This window comes from Erpetoichthys calabaricus, chromosome 8 (genome assembly GCF_900747795.2).
Source record: "Erpetoichthys calabaricus chromosome 8, fErpCal1.3, whole genome shotgun sequence".
Classification (NCBI taxonomy): Eukaryota; Metazoa; Chordata; class Cladistia; order Polypteriformes; family Polypteridae; genus Erpetoichthys; species Erpetoichthys calabaricus.
The window spans coordinates 87,167,412-87,187,782 of record NC_041401.2 but is presented as its reverse complement, the minus strand read 5'-3'; the positions used below and the strand labels follow the sequence as shown (position 1 = coordinate 87,187,782).

At 39.0% G+C, this 20,371-nt stretch overlaps 1 protein-coding gene across 3 annotated transcripts in view; it reads right to left on the bottom strand.

Annotated features, from left to right (window-relative positions):
- Positions 1-20,371, bottom strand: part of bcas3 (BCAS3 microtubule associated cell migration factor) — an 830,699-nt gene that overhangs the window by 523,629 nt on the left and 286,699 nt on the right. For all 3 annotated transcript variants that reach the window (XM_028807048.2, XM_028807050.2, XM_028807049.2), the window contains exon 14: positions 20,163-20,296. In XM_028807048.2, coding sequence (XP_028662881.1) covers positions 20,163-20,296 — 134 coding nt within the window. The remainder of the gene's footprint in view (positions 1-20,162; positions 20,297-20,371) is intronic.

Genomic DNA, 20,371 nt, shown 5'->3' with positions numbered 1-20,371 from the left:
TCACTTCTGTAATAAACAGAAGCAAATTCCATGGGGTGTGCCAGGCTATAATGCCATACATAAAGTTCATAAAGTTTCAGAAGATGAAAAGAGGTGACAATACGGTTTTCATGCAGGCAGAAAACCTTGGTGGCAGTGGCATGGCACGATGGCAAATGGGTGACTTGTCTCTCTACAGTACACACTAACAATATATGTTAGAAAATGCAGCAACAGACAATTGAAAAATAGGCATCAAAACAACACATATTGTAAGGAGTGCAATGTGGCAATGACTGAAATTGGCTGCTTTGAGCGAGATCAGACTTTGCTGTGTAAAATGTATGTGATATGTATGTGAAATCATAGAGAATTCAGGCTCATACAACATGCAAGACAGTAGCATTTGTCAAAAGTAAATATTTTTTGTTGATTTGATATGTTAAACAATGGCTTTGTGTTCTTTTTTAAAAAATGTTAGTTTTTGGAAAAATATTCAGCCCTGGGAGAAAAGAAACAAAAAAAAATTAGCCCTAAAAGAGTTAATCAGGTGGAATGTGTTCTTACTTTGAGTGTTGGGGAGGGGGTACATGGTAAATGTATTAGTAACTGGGATTGCGCTTCTATAACTAGAAGATTGCTTACGAATGATACAGACTGGACAACTATCATAAGGTGTTTTAGGAAATGTTTTATTATTGCACTGTACTGTGACTAAAACAACTTTTTACTGACCGCCTATCCGGACCTTGAACAATGTGTTCACGAGGGAGGGATGCTGCTGGTAAAGGCAAATGCTTTTTCGATAGCAGGTCCAGATGTGTTTATCCCGCTGCTTTTTGTTGCCTCAGCACTCAAGAGGATCTTTAACACTAGAATTACCAGAGTCTACGAAAAAACTCGTAGATCCGGCACACATTAAAACCGTTCTCACCTCTCTTTTGTCTTCTAAATGTGCCGATTAAGACGAGCAGCAAAAAGCCGGCTATTCCATCCCCCACCATCGCAAAACATTCACTAAGTTTTCCCAGCTCATGCCTTGTTTGATTATGTGGGGGTGACTGAACTGGAGTTTTAGAGTGGAAATAATAGATCGTTATTTGGAACACACGCATTTCATGTGTGTTCCGTTTCTACAATAATCTGTGTAAACACATTGTTAAAACAGAAACTTTTTCATATTTTAGTAATGTTACAAAATGTAGGCATAAACTATAGAATGTGTGAAGCCTGACGGCCAAACATCAAATAAACACTTTCACAAAAGGTTCAAGGATGTAACAAAACCTTCCGTGGCGTAATGCTGAGATTTGCAGCCCTGCCGCGCCGTAGATATCCGAGTTTGATTCCCCACTGGGGAGGAAGCATTTTTTTTTTCTTTATAGCCTCAAACGGACATAAAATTTATAAATTGGTATGCACTGTAAATCGTTAAGTTTAAAATGTTGATCATGGTTATTTCTGTTGATTAATTCATGCTTTTTTACTTAGAGTCAGAACAGGAGCTTATTCAGCTTCTGATCCGACTCTAAGTAACAACGCCAGTATAAATCACACCCAATCTGACGCTGTTCGTTTTCAAATAATATTGTATTACTTCGACGATGTTTTCTGATTGGTACTATTTGCGTCATAAAATGATTTCTTCAAAACGTCACATATATTTGTTTTGAGATAATGAATAGAGCTGCAAATTACAGGTGCTTGTTCAGTGTAATAGGAACCATAGCACAGAGAGATGTGTACACTGCAACGAGTACACATGTAGTAAATGTAGGAAGGGTGCTCCTTGAGTGAGCTATAGTGCGTCTTTATGTGAAAACGGCCCCATAGTTGTTTCTTTTTCTTTAATTAGCTGCCAAACAATAATGAGACACAAAACAAGCCACCACATGACCAGCTCCCCTGTGCCTATCACACAATATCTGTAATTATAGAGAGGTGATGGTCTTGGTAGGGTTGATCTCTCAGGTCACCAAAACATTTTGATGGTGACTGACATTCTCTGCTCCTGACGGAGGGGGTGTGAGCGGTGGGGCTGTTTGCACCCCTAGACGATACGGACGCTCGTCTAAAAATGCTGGAAGATTACCTTCACGTTGCTCCCTTCTGTCCAGCTGTTTTGTCAAGTGACATGCTTCCCGCATGGTGCTTTGCATACTTAAAAGCTCAAAGGGCACATATTGATTTTTGATTGTTTGTTTTTTTCTGTCTCTCTCTCTCTCTCTCTCTGATATTCTCTGCTCCTGACGGAGGGGGTGTGAGCAGAGGGGCTGTTCGCACACTGGCCTAGAGGATACGGACGCTCCTCTAAAAAATGCTGAAAGACTACCATTACATTGTACATCCTTGCAGCTGCTTTGTCCGGCGGTGCTTCGCATACTTAAAAGCCAAACAGCCCTATTGATTTTTGATTGTTTGCTTTTTTCTCTCTCTCTCTCTCTCTGATATTCTCTGCTCCTGACGCGCACTCCTTTGAAGAGGAAGATATGTTTGCATTCTTTTAATTGTGAGACGGAACTGTCATCTCTGTCTTATCATGGAGCACAGTTTTAACTTTTGAAAAAGAGACAAATGTTTGTTTGCAGTGTTTGAACAAAGTTCCTGTCTCTCTACAACCTCCTGTGTTTCTGTGCAAATCTGTGACCCAAGCATGACAATATAAAAATAACCATATAAACCTATGGTTTCTACTTCGCGGATTTTCACCTTTCGCAGGGGGTTCTGGAACGCAACCCCTGCGATCAAGGAGGGATTACTGTATGTGAATTTTAGGGCACCCAGTGTACAAATGCGGTGGAAGTAAAACATTGTTTGGTTGCTGAATGGAATATAACCAACAAAGTGTAGAGACTTCATGTGTGTCACGAGGACACCCGCATGTTTGTTAGTTCTGGTGGTAGTGAGTCCCTAATTAAAGTGCTAAGGAGTGGTGGGACATACATGCATCATTCATATGGCATTTATGTGGTTAAAGTGCTACAGAGTGGTGGGACATGTATGCATCATTCATATGGCACTTATTTGTTTTGGATCGATGTATGTGTATGTTAGCTTACAGGGGCAAAAGTAGGCAAAACCATAACGACTTTGGGAAATTGTATTAGAGTAGCATTGTGGACTCAGAAATGCCTAAATTCATATTAAAAGCAGCCATCTTCCAGTGGAGTGGCAGGGGCAAGCAGGCTAAAGCTAGGAAATGGAAACCTGTAGTGCATGTAGAGAAAGCAGAAGCTAAGCTGAGCATGCCACAAAATGGAAGGGGGCTGGATGGATTAAAATCAGGAAAACAGAAATCTGGTATAAAGAAGACAGCTGCTGTTATAAGAGGTTTACTATCTTGTATTATTGGTAATAAGGAAGATCAGTATGAAAAAGAAAATAAAGTGAATGAAAGTGAAAATGGAATGTTGTGTAAATATTTAAGTTTTGAGAAATGTAACAGTTGGTGTGAAAATTGTGAAATGCTAGCATGTAGAACACCGACTGCTAAAGTGGAAAGCAGTGAAAGCAGGGGAAAAAAGGAGGGAAAACCACCCGTGGTGAAAGTTAGGGCACTAGTAACAGGATCTGACTGGAACCCTAAAACAATGGTGGGTGACGTACGTGAAACAGATCAGTGCTCAGATAAAGAGTGGGAATGTGAGTGTGAGGAAAATAAGAGGGATGAAAGGAAGGGAAAACAGCAAGGGTGTTTCCTTCCATTATTCTCCACTGCACCACAATCTCCAGGTAATTTTGAGGTCTGTCCAGTATTTAAAGAACATGCTACACCGACAGATATTTCGCCACTGTTAGGAAAGATAACCAGTGTTGCATTGAAATTTGATTTAGGAAAAAGGAATCAGATAGAAGGCAGAGAAGCTGGTGAGTTTGAATGGCAATTGTTGACAGAAGGGCATGAAATGGATAATAGCACATTGGTACTGAGTGAAGAAAGTGTGGAATTAAAACAAGGAACAATTGAAATGAAAGAAATTCAAGTGCTTGTGTGTGAAAGGTCTGAAAATGCTAGTACAAGAAAGTGCACCAGTTTAGGAGTTGGTTTGAATGAAACAGGACAAGCCAAAGAACAAAGAATGGGGGATGGTGCAGCAGGAAGGTTTACAAGCTCAGGCAGTAAGTCAGGAATGCGGAGGGGTGTGAGTGTCCTAACAGCTCTGCTAGGCCGATCAGTAATTAAAAAGCACACACACTTAGGTTCAGTGATTCGAAACCTGACTGACCAGTTGTTTAAAAAGACAGCCTATGAATCTCCCTGCAATAAATTGGGGGAAACTGAGCTGGTCTTGAGTAAAGAACAAAGGTCAGTTTTAGAAGAGATGCTGGATCTGGCACTTGTATTTTAGAGAGGTTTTAGCCCACACTTTCAGGTAGCAGTTACCATAGAATAAAAAGGGACTCACAGACAATGAAAAAAAAATAGAAGGGTAGCACAGGAAGACAGAAAAGGGAAAATAGTTATTTCTGTTTCAATTTTCTAGACATTTGTAATAGTGCTACTTCTATTGTGAGGTTTAATGGACTTTGGGTTTGTGCAGGTAATAAATATTGAAGCCAATTAGCAGAATAAAATCCACCCACCACCAGAAGATTGTGTTACCACTAGAGCACTGGAGCGGAGTGGCACTAGTGGCCAAGCTGTTCCAATGAATGCCCAGAAGCAAAGTTTGAGTGTTGGCACCAGGTCGACAACCAAGAAGATGAGATGGACAGAAACTGCTTTCTCACCTTCCATTTTGCAGACCTGCCTAAACAGTGGAAAAGACCAAAGGCAAAGACTAAAGACGACAAGAAGAAGAAGAACTGAAGAGACAGCAAGAAAAATAAACTTACTGGGATTTAAGTGAGTAACAAGTCCACAAGTCATGCAATAATAGGACTAGTCACAATAGCTATAGTTTAAAAGGAAAGGTTTGTTCATTACTGCAGCAAATTTATATTCCAAGGGGTGGAAACTGAAAAAAACAGTAAAAAATGCCAAAATAAGGGGATTCATTTTGGGTTCATAAAGTATAGATTCTGGGTATTAATTAATTAAGTGGGATAATTAATATAATTAATACTATTATTAAAGAAAGGTATACTGAGCAAATTGGTGAAGCAGGTGCAGCTGGTACATTTGCAAGTCCTATGGGCTCCTATTATTAGGTAAAGTTTTATTGGGAAAATACGGACGCCCTGCTGCGGTTGTCATTTGTGGTGCATGCACAGGACCAGTGGGCCAATTCTGAACTGAGGTGTTTAGCAAAAAGAGTATGCATATGGTGAGCAAACAACTCTAGGGGTGGCCTACAGGGGGAATGATGAGAGTTGCATAACTGTGATGTCTCATGGTGGTGATGCCAGCCTAAACTGGTAAAGGCTGATGGCAGTCAAGGGTTGCACCATGGGTAGAAAAGCACAAGACGCAACTAAGTCAACCCCAAATGCGTGAAGAGGGGCCACAAATATTGGTTTGTGAACAGTTTATGCAATGTCACATGTGCTCTTACTTGGGCAGAAGTGATTTTACTGGCACTTGTGGTATGTTACCTTTCAAATGTTGATGTTAATAGTACAGCTGCATATGCTTAACTCTTTTAGGGCTAATTTTTTTTTTGTTTCTTTTCTCCCAGGGCTGAATATTTTTCCAAAAACTAACATTTTTAAAAAAGAACACAAAGCAATTGTTTAACACATCAAATCAACAAAAAATATTTACTTTTGACAAATGTTACTGTCTTGCATGTTGTATGAGCCTGCATACTCTATGATTTCACATACATATCACATACATTTTACACAGCAAAGTCTGATCTCGCTCAAAGCAGCCAATTTCAGTCATTGCCACATTGCACTCCTTACAATATGTGTTGCTTTGATGCCTATTTTTCAATTGTCTGTTGCTGCACTTTCTAACATATTTTGTTAGTGTGTACTGTAGAGAGACAAGTCACCCATTTGCCATCGTGCCATGCCACTGCCACCAAGTTTTCTGCCTGCATGAAAACCGTATTGTCACCTCTTTTCATCTTCTGAAACTTTATGAACTTTATGTATGGCATTATAGCCTGGCTCACCCCATGGGATTTGCTTCTGTTTATTACAGAAGTGAATAAAACTTTGCAGCAGCACGTACCTAAGCCACCAGGGGACAAAACACATTTGGACCAATGCTCCCTGAAGTTATATCACCAGTTCTGTTCCATCTCTACTTGTAATGCCACAGCGCGCTTCATCTCGTCTTTCGTTGTGGGTTTTCCACTTTGAATAACGAGAATGCGATGCAAACGCAGCCCGCGATTCAAAAAAAATCTCTGCCTACCTGTTTGTCTCGTCTGACAGTAGCTGAAAGCAGCATCAGGAGAGAGCAGCCTGAAGTACAGCAGCTGGTGATCTGTCGTGTCCAACAGCAAGCCATGCCGTCTTGTAAACTCCGGTAGCCAGATCGGCTCTGAACGGATCAATGTCTGTGTATTTATCCCATGCGAACCTTGCCGTAGATGCATCGGCTGCGTGAAGGCACTCAACTGGCAGCAGATCCGCTGGCGCGGCATCGGCTGGTGTCTGATCAGCTGATGCCTGCTTCTAACTCTCTTGCTCGATCTCCTGATCACTGCCAATAAAGTCCGATTCTGAAAAATCAAGAGTCCGACTCCACGATAATGCGCAAAACATTGCCTGCCGAGTGTTTTCTTTTCTGCACTTGCTTCGCTGCCTTTTCACATGTCGGTGCCATCTTGCCTTTGTTTACATTTCGCAACTCACGCACACACAATGTTTATTTGCCGAGTCAACGAGTCTAGCATTCCTCCAAGCACAGAGGGAATGCCTGTGACGTGACAGTGAGATTTGTCGCCATTAACAGCTGATTGTCGCCCTCTATCCCTGGATGTCGACTTTTGTCGACATTCGCCTTCAACCCCTCCTGTCGACAAAAGTTGACATCCGCCCTAAAAGAGTTAAATGGACAGTTTGGGACAGGGGTCTAATTAGCAGTTAGACACAAAACCAGCAGAGATCAAGAAGAGAATTCACACAATAGGCTTAAATTGCAGTAGGTTAGTTTAGTGGAAGGTGTGGACTTGTCTCATTTTGAACCACAAGATCTGATGACATATGAAGACTGCAGAAAGCTAAAGAAACAGTTGAAGCAAGTTGGAGCAGATACAAGTCATCAGGAGCGCATCCAAATTCTACAGATTGTCTTTGAAATAAAGTAGATATGTAATGGACAATTGGTCACGCGAAACTTTTAACACTGGGAGAGCAAATACTGCAAATCAAAGCACAAGTTATTCAACAGACTCTTCAAACAATTAAGACTGTTTTAAGAATTATAAAGACATTGTACAAAAGATTTATCAGGGTGGAGTGTTGTGATGTGAAATTTTTCATACAAGTTGGTAAATATTTTGGATGTCTTTATTTGTAACTTAGGCAAAGCAATGTAATATTAGTGTTACATTAGTGAGAAGCACTCATGTCACTCATTCTGCCGCCCCAAAGAAACCCCCCCAGAACCCGGTCTCTCAACACCCATAGGAAAGCCAGACTGCCTAACTACCAAGCTTTAGCTTAACTTATGGTTTGGAGGGCAGGTGTGAAGGTGTTCTATTACCCCATTGGTCTAAAGTATGGCTGTTTGGAAGTGTCTTATATCAAAAGCTTTTAATACTATGACACCCTTTTGGCTGTTGGGGTTGGCAGAAAACCTATAAATTTGCTTGTTTTACCCATCTCTCTCTCTCTCTCTCTCTTACCAAACTGATGAATGACCATCTCACACCATGAACTGAAAAGGACAACACAATGAAGAGCACAGCTTGGCAGCCATATTGAGACAGGCATGCGGCCTGTTCTGAAGAAAGCTGACCACAAATGATGCCTTAACTAGAGACATTTTAAGTAACTAATAAATCTGTGTGCCGCCTGAAACAACACATTACCATTTATCAGGTTGTATGGTTGCCAATATTCAAATGTACTTTGCATATTGTTATTATTTATGAATATTATCGATAACGCATTGTTTAAATTGTAACTTAACTCCTGCTTGTCCTTTACTACACCTAATTGCCTTAGGTTACAGATGTAGAAGGGAAGGTGGGGAGAAGTTATATACTATAATACCTTATAAACAGTGGTAAGTCTGTGAGATTTGAGGCATTCTGACAAAGGCTACATATCAATAATACAATGGGGGAAAGTAGAGTAAAATATTACTCTACCAAGACAAAACAGTTTGTATTATCATTATTATTTGTATCATTATTATACTTCCTACACTTCTGACTTTGTATTTTAAGGGTTTTGCACGTTTTACAGTAGAAAGAGGAGATTTAATTAAAATGTAATTTTTCGAACCAAAAAATGCAAAGCTTTTTACATGTTTTTTGAGAAAAAATGTAATGCTCTGGAAGTTAAAATTTAGAAAAAATGTTTCACTTTAGAACATAATTTTACTTGGTAAATTAATATATATCATAACTGCAAAGAGGTAACTTGGGCTTGAAGAGTTACAAACGTATCCTTTAATCCAGGCATGTTAAACACGCGGCCCATGCAGCCCGCAACAGAAATCTGTGCGGCCCGCATGACAGATCCTAGTTAGCACTCAAGTTGTACAAAATGATTACTATTGTTTGTGATTAAATCATTCTGCATCTTCTGTGTTACTTATTGACTTTTCTTACTTCTGCCTTCTGACGAAAGCGCGTTTCCCATGGCATTATGGTACTGGAAACGTCATCTGCTAGTATAGTCACGAGCCTTGACCAAAGTTAATGAGCCGCAGCGTCACAACTGAAGTGCTAGGCTGCAGCAGGGGTGGCCTTAGGCATGTGCAAACTGTGCACCTGCACAGTGCCGCCAAATCCCAGGGGCCGCCACGTCAATATATATTGAATATAAAACAGAAAGAGAAAATAACGATACAGCTGATGTCAATGTGGCCGAAAAACATTCTGTTTCTTGTTAACACTAGAATTACCAGAGCCTACGAAAAAACTCATAGATCCGGCCCACCTTAAATCGCTTCTTAAAACCGTTCTCACCTCTCCGCCAGCGTCTTTTGTCATCTAAATGTACTGATAAAGACAAGCTGCCAGCAGCCGGCTATTCCATCCCCCCACCGACTTGCATCTCCCAGCTCATGCCTTGATTGATTATCTGGGAGTGAAGTGGAGTTTTAGAGTGGAAATAATAGATTGTTATTTGGAACACACGCATTTCATATGTGTTGCATTTCTACAGTAATCTGTGTAAACACATTGTTAAAACAGAAACGTTTTTTATATTCTAGTAGCAAATGACAACATGTAGGCATAAACTATATAATGTATGAAGCCTGAAGTCCAAATATCAAAGAAACACTTTCACAAAAGGTACAAAAAAAAAAAAAGCCACCGCCAAAAAAAGCCGCCTTAGTGTGTGACATTGACACACATTAACTATCGCTGCTTCCGTGGTGCAACAGTATCAGTCGCTGACTGGGAATGAGAAGGTCGTGAGTTCGATTCTGCATGACTCCCTTTTGAGACGTTTTCTTATTTTCACTATTTTGGAATAAAAAGATACATTTGATTTCAGTCTGTAACAGCCGATGTAATATATGATATTTGTAAAGGTTAGCTTTGTTTATTTTTTTTAAATTCACTTTTCATTGTCTCAGTCGCGTTCAGGATCCTTCCCTACCCCATCTGACACTGCTGTTTTCACATAAAGACGCGCTATAGCTCTGCAGTGTATCACGATACATACAACATACGTGTTTTTTTTCCCCCAATATTGCCAGTCCCCACGTGTTGCTGTATGCTGTTTCTTTTGTACTCCAGGACATGCAGAGGAAAGCATAGTAAAGAGCAGTCACTTCAGCGCTATATGCAATCATCAGACACTCCCCATCTGACACTGCTGTTTTCACATAAAGACGCGCTATAGTTCTGCAGTGTACTTGTGGCTTCATTGTCGTACCAATGCTTGCGAACTGAAGTGTCTTGCATGCACTTTTCATGGCATTACACGTGTATTTTTTGAGCATGCCCGTGTCGCTCAAACACAGGAATATATGTTGATGTAAAAGTATAACAAAACAAGTGCACTTTTATTCAAGACTATAACCGAAGCAAAAAGAAAGCAAGTTACAGTAGGCAGTTGATATGACAGCTTGCGTGGTGGAATGCTAAGAACTGCTGATTTCCATTCCGTGCTATATAACTGTTAACATTTGAATCTGATGATTACATATAGCGCTGTCTTATTCAGTGTGCGCAAGAACATGCAGGTGGCCAGTTGCTGCGTGCTACAACGCACATTTTAAAAAAAGAAAGAGACAAATATATGTGACGTTTTGAAGAAATCATTTTATGATGCGAATAGTACCAATCAGAAAACATTGTCGAAGTAATGCAATATTATTTGAAAACGAACAGCGTCAGAGCGGGTGTGAAGTTATACTGGCGCTGTTTGAGTCAGATCAGAAGCTGAATAAGCTGAACAAGCTTCTGTTCTGACTCTAAGTAAAAAAGCATGAATTAATCAACAGAAATAACTGCGATTGACATTTTAAACTTAACGATTTACAGTGCATACCAATTTATAAATTTAATGTCCGTTTGAGGAAAAAAAAAACATTTTCTCCAAAGCTAGGAATCGAACTCAGGTCTCTGTAGTACGGTAGGGCAGCTGTGCTCCAAGTCAGCAAACCGTAGCGTTAAGCCACGGAAGGTGTTGTAGCATCCATGAACCTTTTGTGAAAGTGTTTATTTGATGTTTGGACTTCAGGCTTCACAGATTCTATAGTTTATGCCTACATTTTGTAACATTTATTACTAAAATATGAAAAAGTTTCTGTTTTAGCAATGTGTTTACACAGATTACTGTAGAAACGGAACACGCATGAAATGCATGTGTTCCAAATAACGATCTATTATTTCCATTCTAAAACTCCAGCAGTTCAGTCACTCCCAGATAATCAAACAAGACATGAGCTGGGAAAACTTAGTGAACATTCTGCGACGGTGGGGGATGGAATAGCCGGCTACTTGCTGCTCGTCTTAATCGGCACATTTAGAAGACAAAAGAGAGGTGAGAACGGTTTTAAGGTGGGCCGGATCTACGAGTTTTTTCGTAGACTCTGGTAATTCTAGTGTTAATTAGTACGCTGTATTTACAAATGTCTCTAGAGTCGGAGCAATAAGCTATATGTAGTATTATAATGTTTTGCCGTAATGAGAATATCATGGCCGCCACTTGGTTTTCAAGTTACGGACATGCGCATATAGAAGCGTGTCATGAGCATGAGGCGGCTATGCAGTGTCCGCAACGGATGTGGCCATCCGCCGTGCATAAGATACCATATTGACATTGCCAGGCGAAGGGGCCACCGATTCTTTCTCTGCCCAGGGCCGCCACGAGCCTAGAGCCGCCCCTGCTAAGGCTACACTACTGACTGGGCTGCTGAGACTGGCCACTGGGCAGAACTGACCATCACGAGTAGTAATCTGGCCACTGGGCAGAACTGACCATCACGAGTAGTAATAGCCCGCATATTTTCACATTTTTTTGCTCTAGTTTCATGTAATTTTGTGCTAGTATTGTAACGAACAGTTAGTTAGTGCAGACTACAGCTGAAGATCTGAAGTGGACGCAAGAAGTTGGTGAGTTGTTTATTAACATATTTTTGTGATTTTGAGTGTGTAAAATTATTGTAGGTCAGGTGGCTTTTTGCATATCGGCTTATTTTACAATATAAACTTTGAAGTAAACTTAGTAAAATTTGATTTTTGGAGGATTTGTTTTCCAACTTGAATTACTGAGCAATGAATTCAGTGAGCATTTTCGTGATTTCAGTTCACACAAACAGGGCACTGCGCTGTTCTCTTACAACGTTGAGAATGCGCCTGAGAATATCCAAATGGAATTGATTGAAGTGCAGTCAGATTCTATTCTGAAGGCAAAATACAACGAAGTTGGTGTACCAGGCTTGTATGCTTACCTGCCACCCTCGTATGTGCAGATCCGTAAGTTGGCATCGAGAATACTGTCAATGTTCGGAAGCACTTACCTTTGTGAGCAATTGTTTTCGTTAATGAAAGCTACCAAAACCCCACATCGCTCAAGACTTACCGTCGAGCACCTTTCATCCCTCATAAAAGTTGCAGCTGCACAAGATTTCAAGCCTGATATTGACGAACTGGTTACTAACAAGAGATGCCAAGTGTTGGGACAAAAGAAATACATCTCACACTGTAAGGCTCCTATATAAGCAATGAATTTAATATAAATATTATCAATCATCAAGACACTATATAAAAGGGGTCGGGATTGTCCTTCCGTCCCATGAGAGAAAAGCGTAGCGGTATTCCGCTTATCACAGACTTACTACTTGCGGTACGAAGCGGCGCGATGTGAGCAGAGTTCTGGTGCTCCCATCGTTCCCTTGCTTTTGTGCGCAATGCGCTGGAAAAATAGACAAAATTATGTCTCTGGAAATAATTAATGTTGATGGAGTACAAATGCCTCACCGAGTAGTAAATATCAGGGGAGATGGTGCTTGCTTATTCTCATCTATAGCTTATTTAGTGCATGAAACTCTGTCTTTAGCGGTACAGATTCAGGCTGACATTGTACGACATGTTTTAAGTAATTGGTCAAGGTTTCAGCCATTTACAATGATGCCGTCAGGAATCTCTTATACAAATGAGCTTCAGTATCTCACTGAAATGTCAAAGTCACAAACTTATGGTACCATTTCTGAGCTAATGGCAGCGGGAGAGTTGTTCCCCTATGAGTTTCAAGTATATTATTATGGAGTCCTACACTCCAAGTTTGGACAGGCACTCGAGGGGATAAAAAAACTTAGGTTTTCGGGAGATGTTATGAATGGGCACTTTGATGTTCTCATTCCCTACACTTACATGCCTGATGTACACATGGAGCGCACACAAATTGAGGATAAAAGTCGGTCGCCTTAAAAGGCGGGTGAGCCTAGTAATATAATAAGGACCTAGCTAAGAGGTTAAGACTCTAATTCTACACTGTTGTATGGAGACTGCATGGAAATAAATTGCTTTTCTTTAAACTTTAAGTGTTACATTTTTTAAAGTTTTCAGTATTGGAAAGAAAGCTACAGTAACTTTGTATAATAGTATTTGTTACAGTACGGCCCGCTGACGAACGTATGGCAGTCGAAGTGGCCCACCAATGGTAGTGAGTTTGACATGCCTGCTTTAATCTATGGGAAGAAGTGTTGATTCTGGTAGAATTGTGGAAGATCTAGGCCTGTTAGCCAATTATGTTACACCTCACTGGCCATTTTTAAACTCACCTTCACTCTTTATCTTTCAATCAATACATTTTTTATTAAAACATTTTAATGCTTCTTTCTTCTCAACGCTAAAAATCTCACAATGCTTCTTTTCACATTTATGTTCTTCTGCAGGCCTGTGGTAACTCCAACTACTACATCTCCTGGTGCAGATGCCAGCAAATGCTATCTAACCACACTAGACCATTTAGAATGTAGCAGATTAATTCTGTACTTCACCTGAAACACAACACTGTCTCTCTCTTTCTACCAGGATGTAGATATTAACTCTATTCCAGACAATTAGGTGCCTCCACATTTCAAATCCTTACTATAAAGTCTCCATCTCAACTTTTACCACTCAGTGAAAGCAAGATAAAATCCTGATGTAATTCAGGAACATAGTTTTCATAACAATATGGATTTCTCCTAGTCTACTGCTGGTCGGGTGTCTCTTATACATTTGCTTTTTACAACTTATGTACCATCTCTCTCTCTATATATAAAACCCTGTCAATTGAAAACTAACTCTCACAAATGTGCTGGCATGGAGACTGACTTAAACTTTTCTTCATTTATTTTTAAATTTTCAACACAGAATCTAACCACGTTCTTTCCATTTGCAGATGCAAGCTGATATACTTCTCTAATTTGAGATGGTAAAAATTAATTGGGAGTTAAAATCCTCAGAGAGTGCAGTAAAGAATGAAAGACCAGATGTTTTTATTGTTAAAAGCAAAATTGCCATGTTACTGTTCAGTGCAGTGCCAAAAAGCAGGAAAGAAAAAAAAAGATTTTTTAAAAAGGTTTGTTTTACAGAACCCTTTGCCACACCTAAATACCTTCTCTAGCCGTGCCATCACTGGAACTGCATTCAGGTGGTTTGAGTCATACCTCTTGTGCAGATACCTCTGTGTGTCCTAGCATGGAGAGATATCAAGGGGGCACCACAGTGTCCCAAGGATCAGTGGTGGGCATTCTCTTCCTCTCTCTATACACCTCCTCACTAGGCTCTCTCATCAAGTACCATGGTTTTTCTTATAATTGCATGTCTCACTGATATTGACACCTGGATGAAGGAAAACCATTTCCAGCTCAACCTGGAAAAAGTTTACCTTCTTGTTATCCCTGCCCACCCTATATATTCAGTACCCCATCTTTGTTCAGCTTGGCTCATTATCAAAATTGGGGTGGTGATCAATGACCAACTGTCCTTCAGAGACCATACTGCTACAGTCTCACAGTCTTGTAGATTCACTCTATACAATTTCCACAATATCACACCGTATTTGACAGAATACGCAGCATGGCTCCTTGTCTAGGCTTTGTTCTTGTCAAGTCTGGACTACTGCAGGCTCTGGTGACAGGAGTACCATCATGTGTAGCCAAGCTACTACAGACAATTCAAAATACAGAGGGATATCTGGTATTCAACCAGCCAAAGCAAACATATGTCTCTCCTCTTTTTTGATCACTACATTGGCTTCCTGTAGTGGCACATATTAAGGTCAAATTTTTGATGCTTGCTTACAGATTAGTCACTTGGTGAGCACCTATACACGGAGACAGTTCTGAGGTCCTATGCTCCTTCTTAACCATACAAGTCTGCTGTTTAACAGTTTATGGTGATACCACTAGTTCATGGTATCAAATCTCAGTCCAGAATCTTGTCATGTGTAGCTCCTGGCTGAAAGAATAACCTACCCAATTTCATTCAAAATTCTGACTCCCACAACGCTTTTAAGCAACATTTGAAGACTCTTGTTTTGGTGAAATTCTGTCTAACTGATTTCAGCTATTAGGTTTTGTAACTTAGGAATTGTAAGTAGCTTGTATTTTGTCTTTTAGCTCTTCGCTTGTGATGATCAATTCTGTAACCTTGTTCTGTAACACAAACAGTCCCCCAGATTGATGCTTACATGTGTATGTTGAACTCTTTTGTAAGTAACTTTGGATAAAGCATCTGTTAAGCAAATAAATGTAAAAGTAAACGTTTCATTTTTTTCAAAACAAACAGTAAAGCAAAGTATATAGTTCCAGTTATAATTAAAAGCACGGCAACTACTATACAGTATCTGTGATAATTCTAGTACTTCATGCATAGATATTAATAGTCTAAGCACAGAGGTTACTATAAATTGAGGTTTAAAGTTTAAAACCTAAGTCACTAGAACACACTGCCTGCATAAAATTAACATAAAAGCAATACACAATTTACAAGTATACTATTTATTATTATAAACCATCTGCTACTCAACACATTTGGTCCTGTGCTAAATACGCTTTTGTTTACTTTCAGGAAAAAAAAACTCTGTAGCTGGGTGGCAAACCACAAACACACCCTTACAGCCTTAACTTAAGGGAATTGGTTGCTTATGGCAGAGTTCAACCCTAGGTCTGCTGAACTGAAAAAAGAATGCAAAGGAAGGAGATTGGGACTGAAGAGCTCAGAGAAACTAACAATTAAATAAGATAAGAATGAGACAGCAGATATATAAACAGGTTTAGAAAGGCAGATTACTATTACTTCCTCTCTGCATTCAATAATGAATGTGTCATTATGTGCAAGCCATCACAACAAAAGCATGAATCCAATGGTACAAAACTTACTGAGCATCTGAAACCAGCATTATAACTTGCAAATAAGAAATTTCACTCTACACTATACAGTATACCTCAATTCTCAGAATGACCCCTTTAACTATATTCACTATAAAGACACTTGGCATTAAGCCACAGACAGGGTAGAGGCAAACTTTCCAAATCATGTCTCTAGTACATATCATTGTGAAGCAATGTTGAGACTAAGATCTCATACACACATTCACAGATAAAGAGAGGACAGTGATTCCATAAAGAATGTGTTCCTCTGTAAAGTATTATTTACATAAGTCTATTTAGGATTAGAGCCTACCTATGAGAAGTTATGTCAGACACTCCTCTCTTTGCAACATATTTCGGCTTTGAGTTTGCCACTAACTCTAATGGACATTTTTCTTTTTTTAATGTGCTCTTCACATTATCATTCTCTTAACACTAGAATTACCAAAGCCTACGAAAGAACTCGTAAACCTGGCCCACCTTAAATCCATTCGCACCTCTCCGTCAGCGTCTTTTGTCTTGTAAATGTGTCGGTAAGCAGAAGCAGCAAGCAGCCTACTATCCCATCCATCCACCACCGCAAAAACGACAAAAACCTTTCCCAGCTCAAGCCTTGTTTATCAGGGCGTGAGGTATTACCTACAGCTGTATAGGCTAAAAAATATTATTATTTAGAACACATGCATTTCATGTGACTGCTGAACTGCTGACTCCTATTCAAAATATTGCGGGTTTGAGCCTTCCCGCGTCCCAAAATAAACGTTTTGAGTAGTGAGCTGCTCTTATTGTTACTATTATACAATAAAAATATACATTTGATTTTGAGTTTGTAACAGACTTCAGTATGCGAGCAACTCTCCACGCTAGTGTTTAGTTCTGGACAATGTATGTACCCAAAAAAGAAGTCTAACTCCATTCTCGTACCATTGCTCGTGTACTGAAGTGTCAACAGGCATTTTTCGTGACATTACACGTGAAATTTGTGAGCATGCCCTTGTCAATCAAACACAGGAAGCTCTGCAGTCTACTTGTGACTTTATGCTGTAGGAAGATAAGTAAATAAATCAAGGTAAATAACATTTGATCTGGCTTTTATATAAGTAACATATAAATGTTTCTTATGTAAAGATCATCACAAAACATAATCACAAACAGGACTTTGCACGATAAGTTGGCGAGCTCTTTAAGCTGTGCTGTTTCGTTGAAGGACAGGTGTGGGGCAGACTGACTGGCAGGATGACATCAGACCTCGTCCTGCATCCAAATGGTGCCATCTTTTGCCTTTAGGCCTGGTGCAGCTGTGTTGTTCTTATATGTGTGAACCCTTATATGTGTGAACCACATTTACATCGGCTGTTACAGACTCAAATGAAATGTATGTTTTTGTTGTATAATAGTAACAGTAAATGCAGCTCACTAGTCAAAACATTTATTTTGGGACGCGGGGAGGCTTGAACCCATGACCTTTTGAATAGGATTCAGAAGTTCTTATTGCTGAACTACCAAAGAAGACACGACAACAAACCACACTAACCCGATTTCTTTTTCTTCGGTTATAGTCTTGAATAAGAGCGCACTTGTTCTGTTACATTTGAACCTTTTGTGAAAGTGCTTATTTGATATTTGGACTTCAGTCTTCACACATTATACACTTCATGTCAAAATTTTGTTGTTAGTACTAAAACATGAAAAAAGTTTGTCTTTCAGGTATGTGTTCAACATTTCTGTCATGCTGCACTTACATAGATCTTTGTAGACAAGGAACACACATGAAATGCATGTGTTCCAAATAATGCTATATTTTTTTAGCCTATACAGCTCTAGGTACTACCTCACTCTCTGATAAACAAGGCTTGAGCTGGGAGAGGTTTTTGCCGTTTCTGTGGCGGTGGGAGGATGGGATAGCAGGCTGCCTGCTGCTTGTGCTTACCGACACATTTAAAAGACAAAAAAACTCTGAATGGAGAGGTGCGAACAGATTTAAGGTGGGCCGGGTTTACAAGTTTTTTCGTAGGCGTTGGTAATTCTAGTATTAATGCTATCTTCACAGTTATTCATGAATTAAAACCTGCTTTACCTGCAATTCTAATGTGGTTCCTCCTATTATACTGGTAAGATATTATTTTAAAAAAATGACACCTCTCTGCTGTCAGTTACTGTTAAATCAGATGTATACATTTGACATATATAATATATACAGAGCTATTTTGATACTCAGATACAATCTAATTGCTCCAGTTTACAAATAGTGAAAGTTTAAGGTCTTTTCTTGATATGCAGTATATAGAAAAAGCTATTTAATTCATTTGTACTAAGGAAAATTCATTGTTTCAATGAATTACTGTTAGGCTATTCCAGGAGTGTAGCCAAGAACTAATTTCAGGGGAATATGAGAAAGTACATGAGTCATAATTCTGATGATCAATTAGTTGGAACTGTCATAAAATATATTTCTAGGGGAGTTCAAACCCAAAATCTCTCCCCAGCTATGCTTATGGGCTGTTCAAATACTTTGATTACTACCCTACAGTAAATTCAAAATTCTTTACAAAGGACCATAAAACTACAGAGTATGTTCATATATCCCTGTCTTTAAATGATTACACTGATATTCAGTTTTTGTGCCAATATAAATGATGCCCCGCAAATCTTAAAATGTAAACTGAGGCTAAAGGCCTGTTATTTTACCATAGTGTACTTATCTTAAAGTTGCAGCAGCCATTTATACTGTATTATTGGCATTTTTGACTATATAAGAATCATGCCAATCACCATAACCAGCTGTTAGTAAAGCTCCTACATGTCAAGCTGTTGCATTTTTGTCTCTTGTATTTTGATAAATATATCCCTTGTAGATTTAGAACAGAAATCTGGATTTGATATGAAGTGTTTACATTATCAGTGACAGACTGAGACATAAGATAATTAAAATTAAAATCATGTAAAGGAGAAAAAAATTTTGAAAAATTGTGATATTTTATTAAACATTTAAATGTACAAGGAGAAGCACCCTACCCATAGCTGGTTCCATACCTTGTACCTGAAACCTATCCCTTGCTGCTCTACAGTTTTTCAGGTCTCTATAACACTAAACTTGAGGTTTAGGAAAAAATAAGATCTAGTACTAAGCATATTTTCAAATACAGCAAATTACATTGTCTCTTACAGTTTATAATTTAAGTTGCAAATATGTCCCATTGATTCTGTGTGTAACTCCACTTATTTAAAATGTACATTAAAGAAAGTTAAAAAATACACACCACTCTACCCCCCTCATCCCCCCCCAAAAAAAGTTATGAGTTTTTCCCCAAATTTTAAGAGATATGCAAATAGTCTATATAATAAATCCCTGTCCAATGTATATTTTCAAAGCAGCCATCTAACAAAATCTCTGTAGCATGCAGAAGCATTGAGTAGAAGTTAGATGCAAGAGTATGCATAGTCAGCAAGTGAATATCATTTTTTACTTGCGAGTTGTTTTACCCCCAAAAGCAATAGGCCTTTTTTTACTGAAATGTAAATATTTTTTTTAATTCTAATTATTGCATTTTTTGCTTGTGTTGTTTTAGGGTCACAGATAGGATTTGGGTTACTTGATTCAACATACAATTTTAAAATTATACTATCGTAGCTTAGAAGCTGCAAGGTAGTGGATCCTATAAATATACACAAGAAACCGGGAATGCAGAAACACCTGAGGCTATTACAAGATCATGGTGAGCCAGAGATTGCCTCCAATTTTGTGTGCATGAAAATGTTCTGTGATGTACTGGTACTGCAAACCAGTGCTGGTTGTTATGTTCCATATGTAGCTGCTGGGATAGTCTCCAGTCTACCCAAGCATATAATTCACTTGTTTAATTATATGTGAAATTACTAGGATGCATCGTAGACTACCTTTTCAACAATTAGCTAATTTTCACATGCATATTATTTTAAAGTAAAAATGTTGGATATCTATAAAAACAATATCAATTGTCGCAACACTCCTGTTTGATTATTTACTTTGCACTAACCAGGTCTACTTTTTACCCTGAATGAGTAGTTATAAAATGCAAGACCACATAAATGAGTTATTGGACATAATCAAGAATACCAGAGTTGACATTAGAATATTTTTTTTAAATGGCAACTTTGTTATATGAACATCTCAATCCATTCTTGATGCTCAGGAGTTTTAAAACCATGAAAGACACCCATATGAAACAAGATAGCTGAAAAGCTCCCATTCTAAATGTTATTTTACTACAGTATATTACTGAAGCTACAAAGTAGTGAAAAGAAAAATCACCTTTGCCTCTGTTTCGCCTCTATGAAGGGTATAAAGGTGATGCACTGCACTCTGCGAAGATGACCATGGGTGAGTCAAGATTTGGAAGACATGGAAATCATGGCCCAATGTGTCAGCTGTAACTAGCAACATGCCTGAAAAACATTGGAAAAACGATTGTTAGTTATAATAGTTCAGGTGTTCATTTCAGTGAATAATTCAGTGAATTT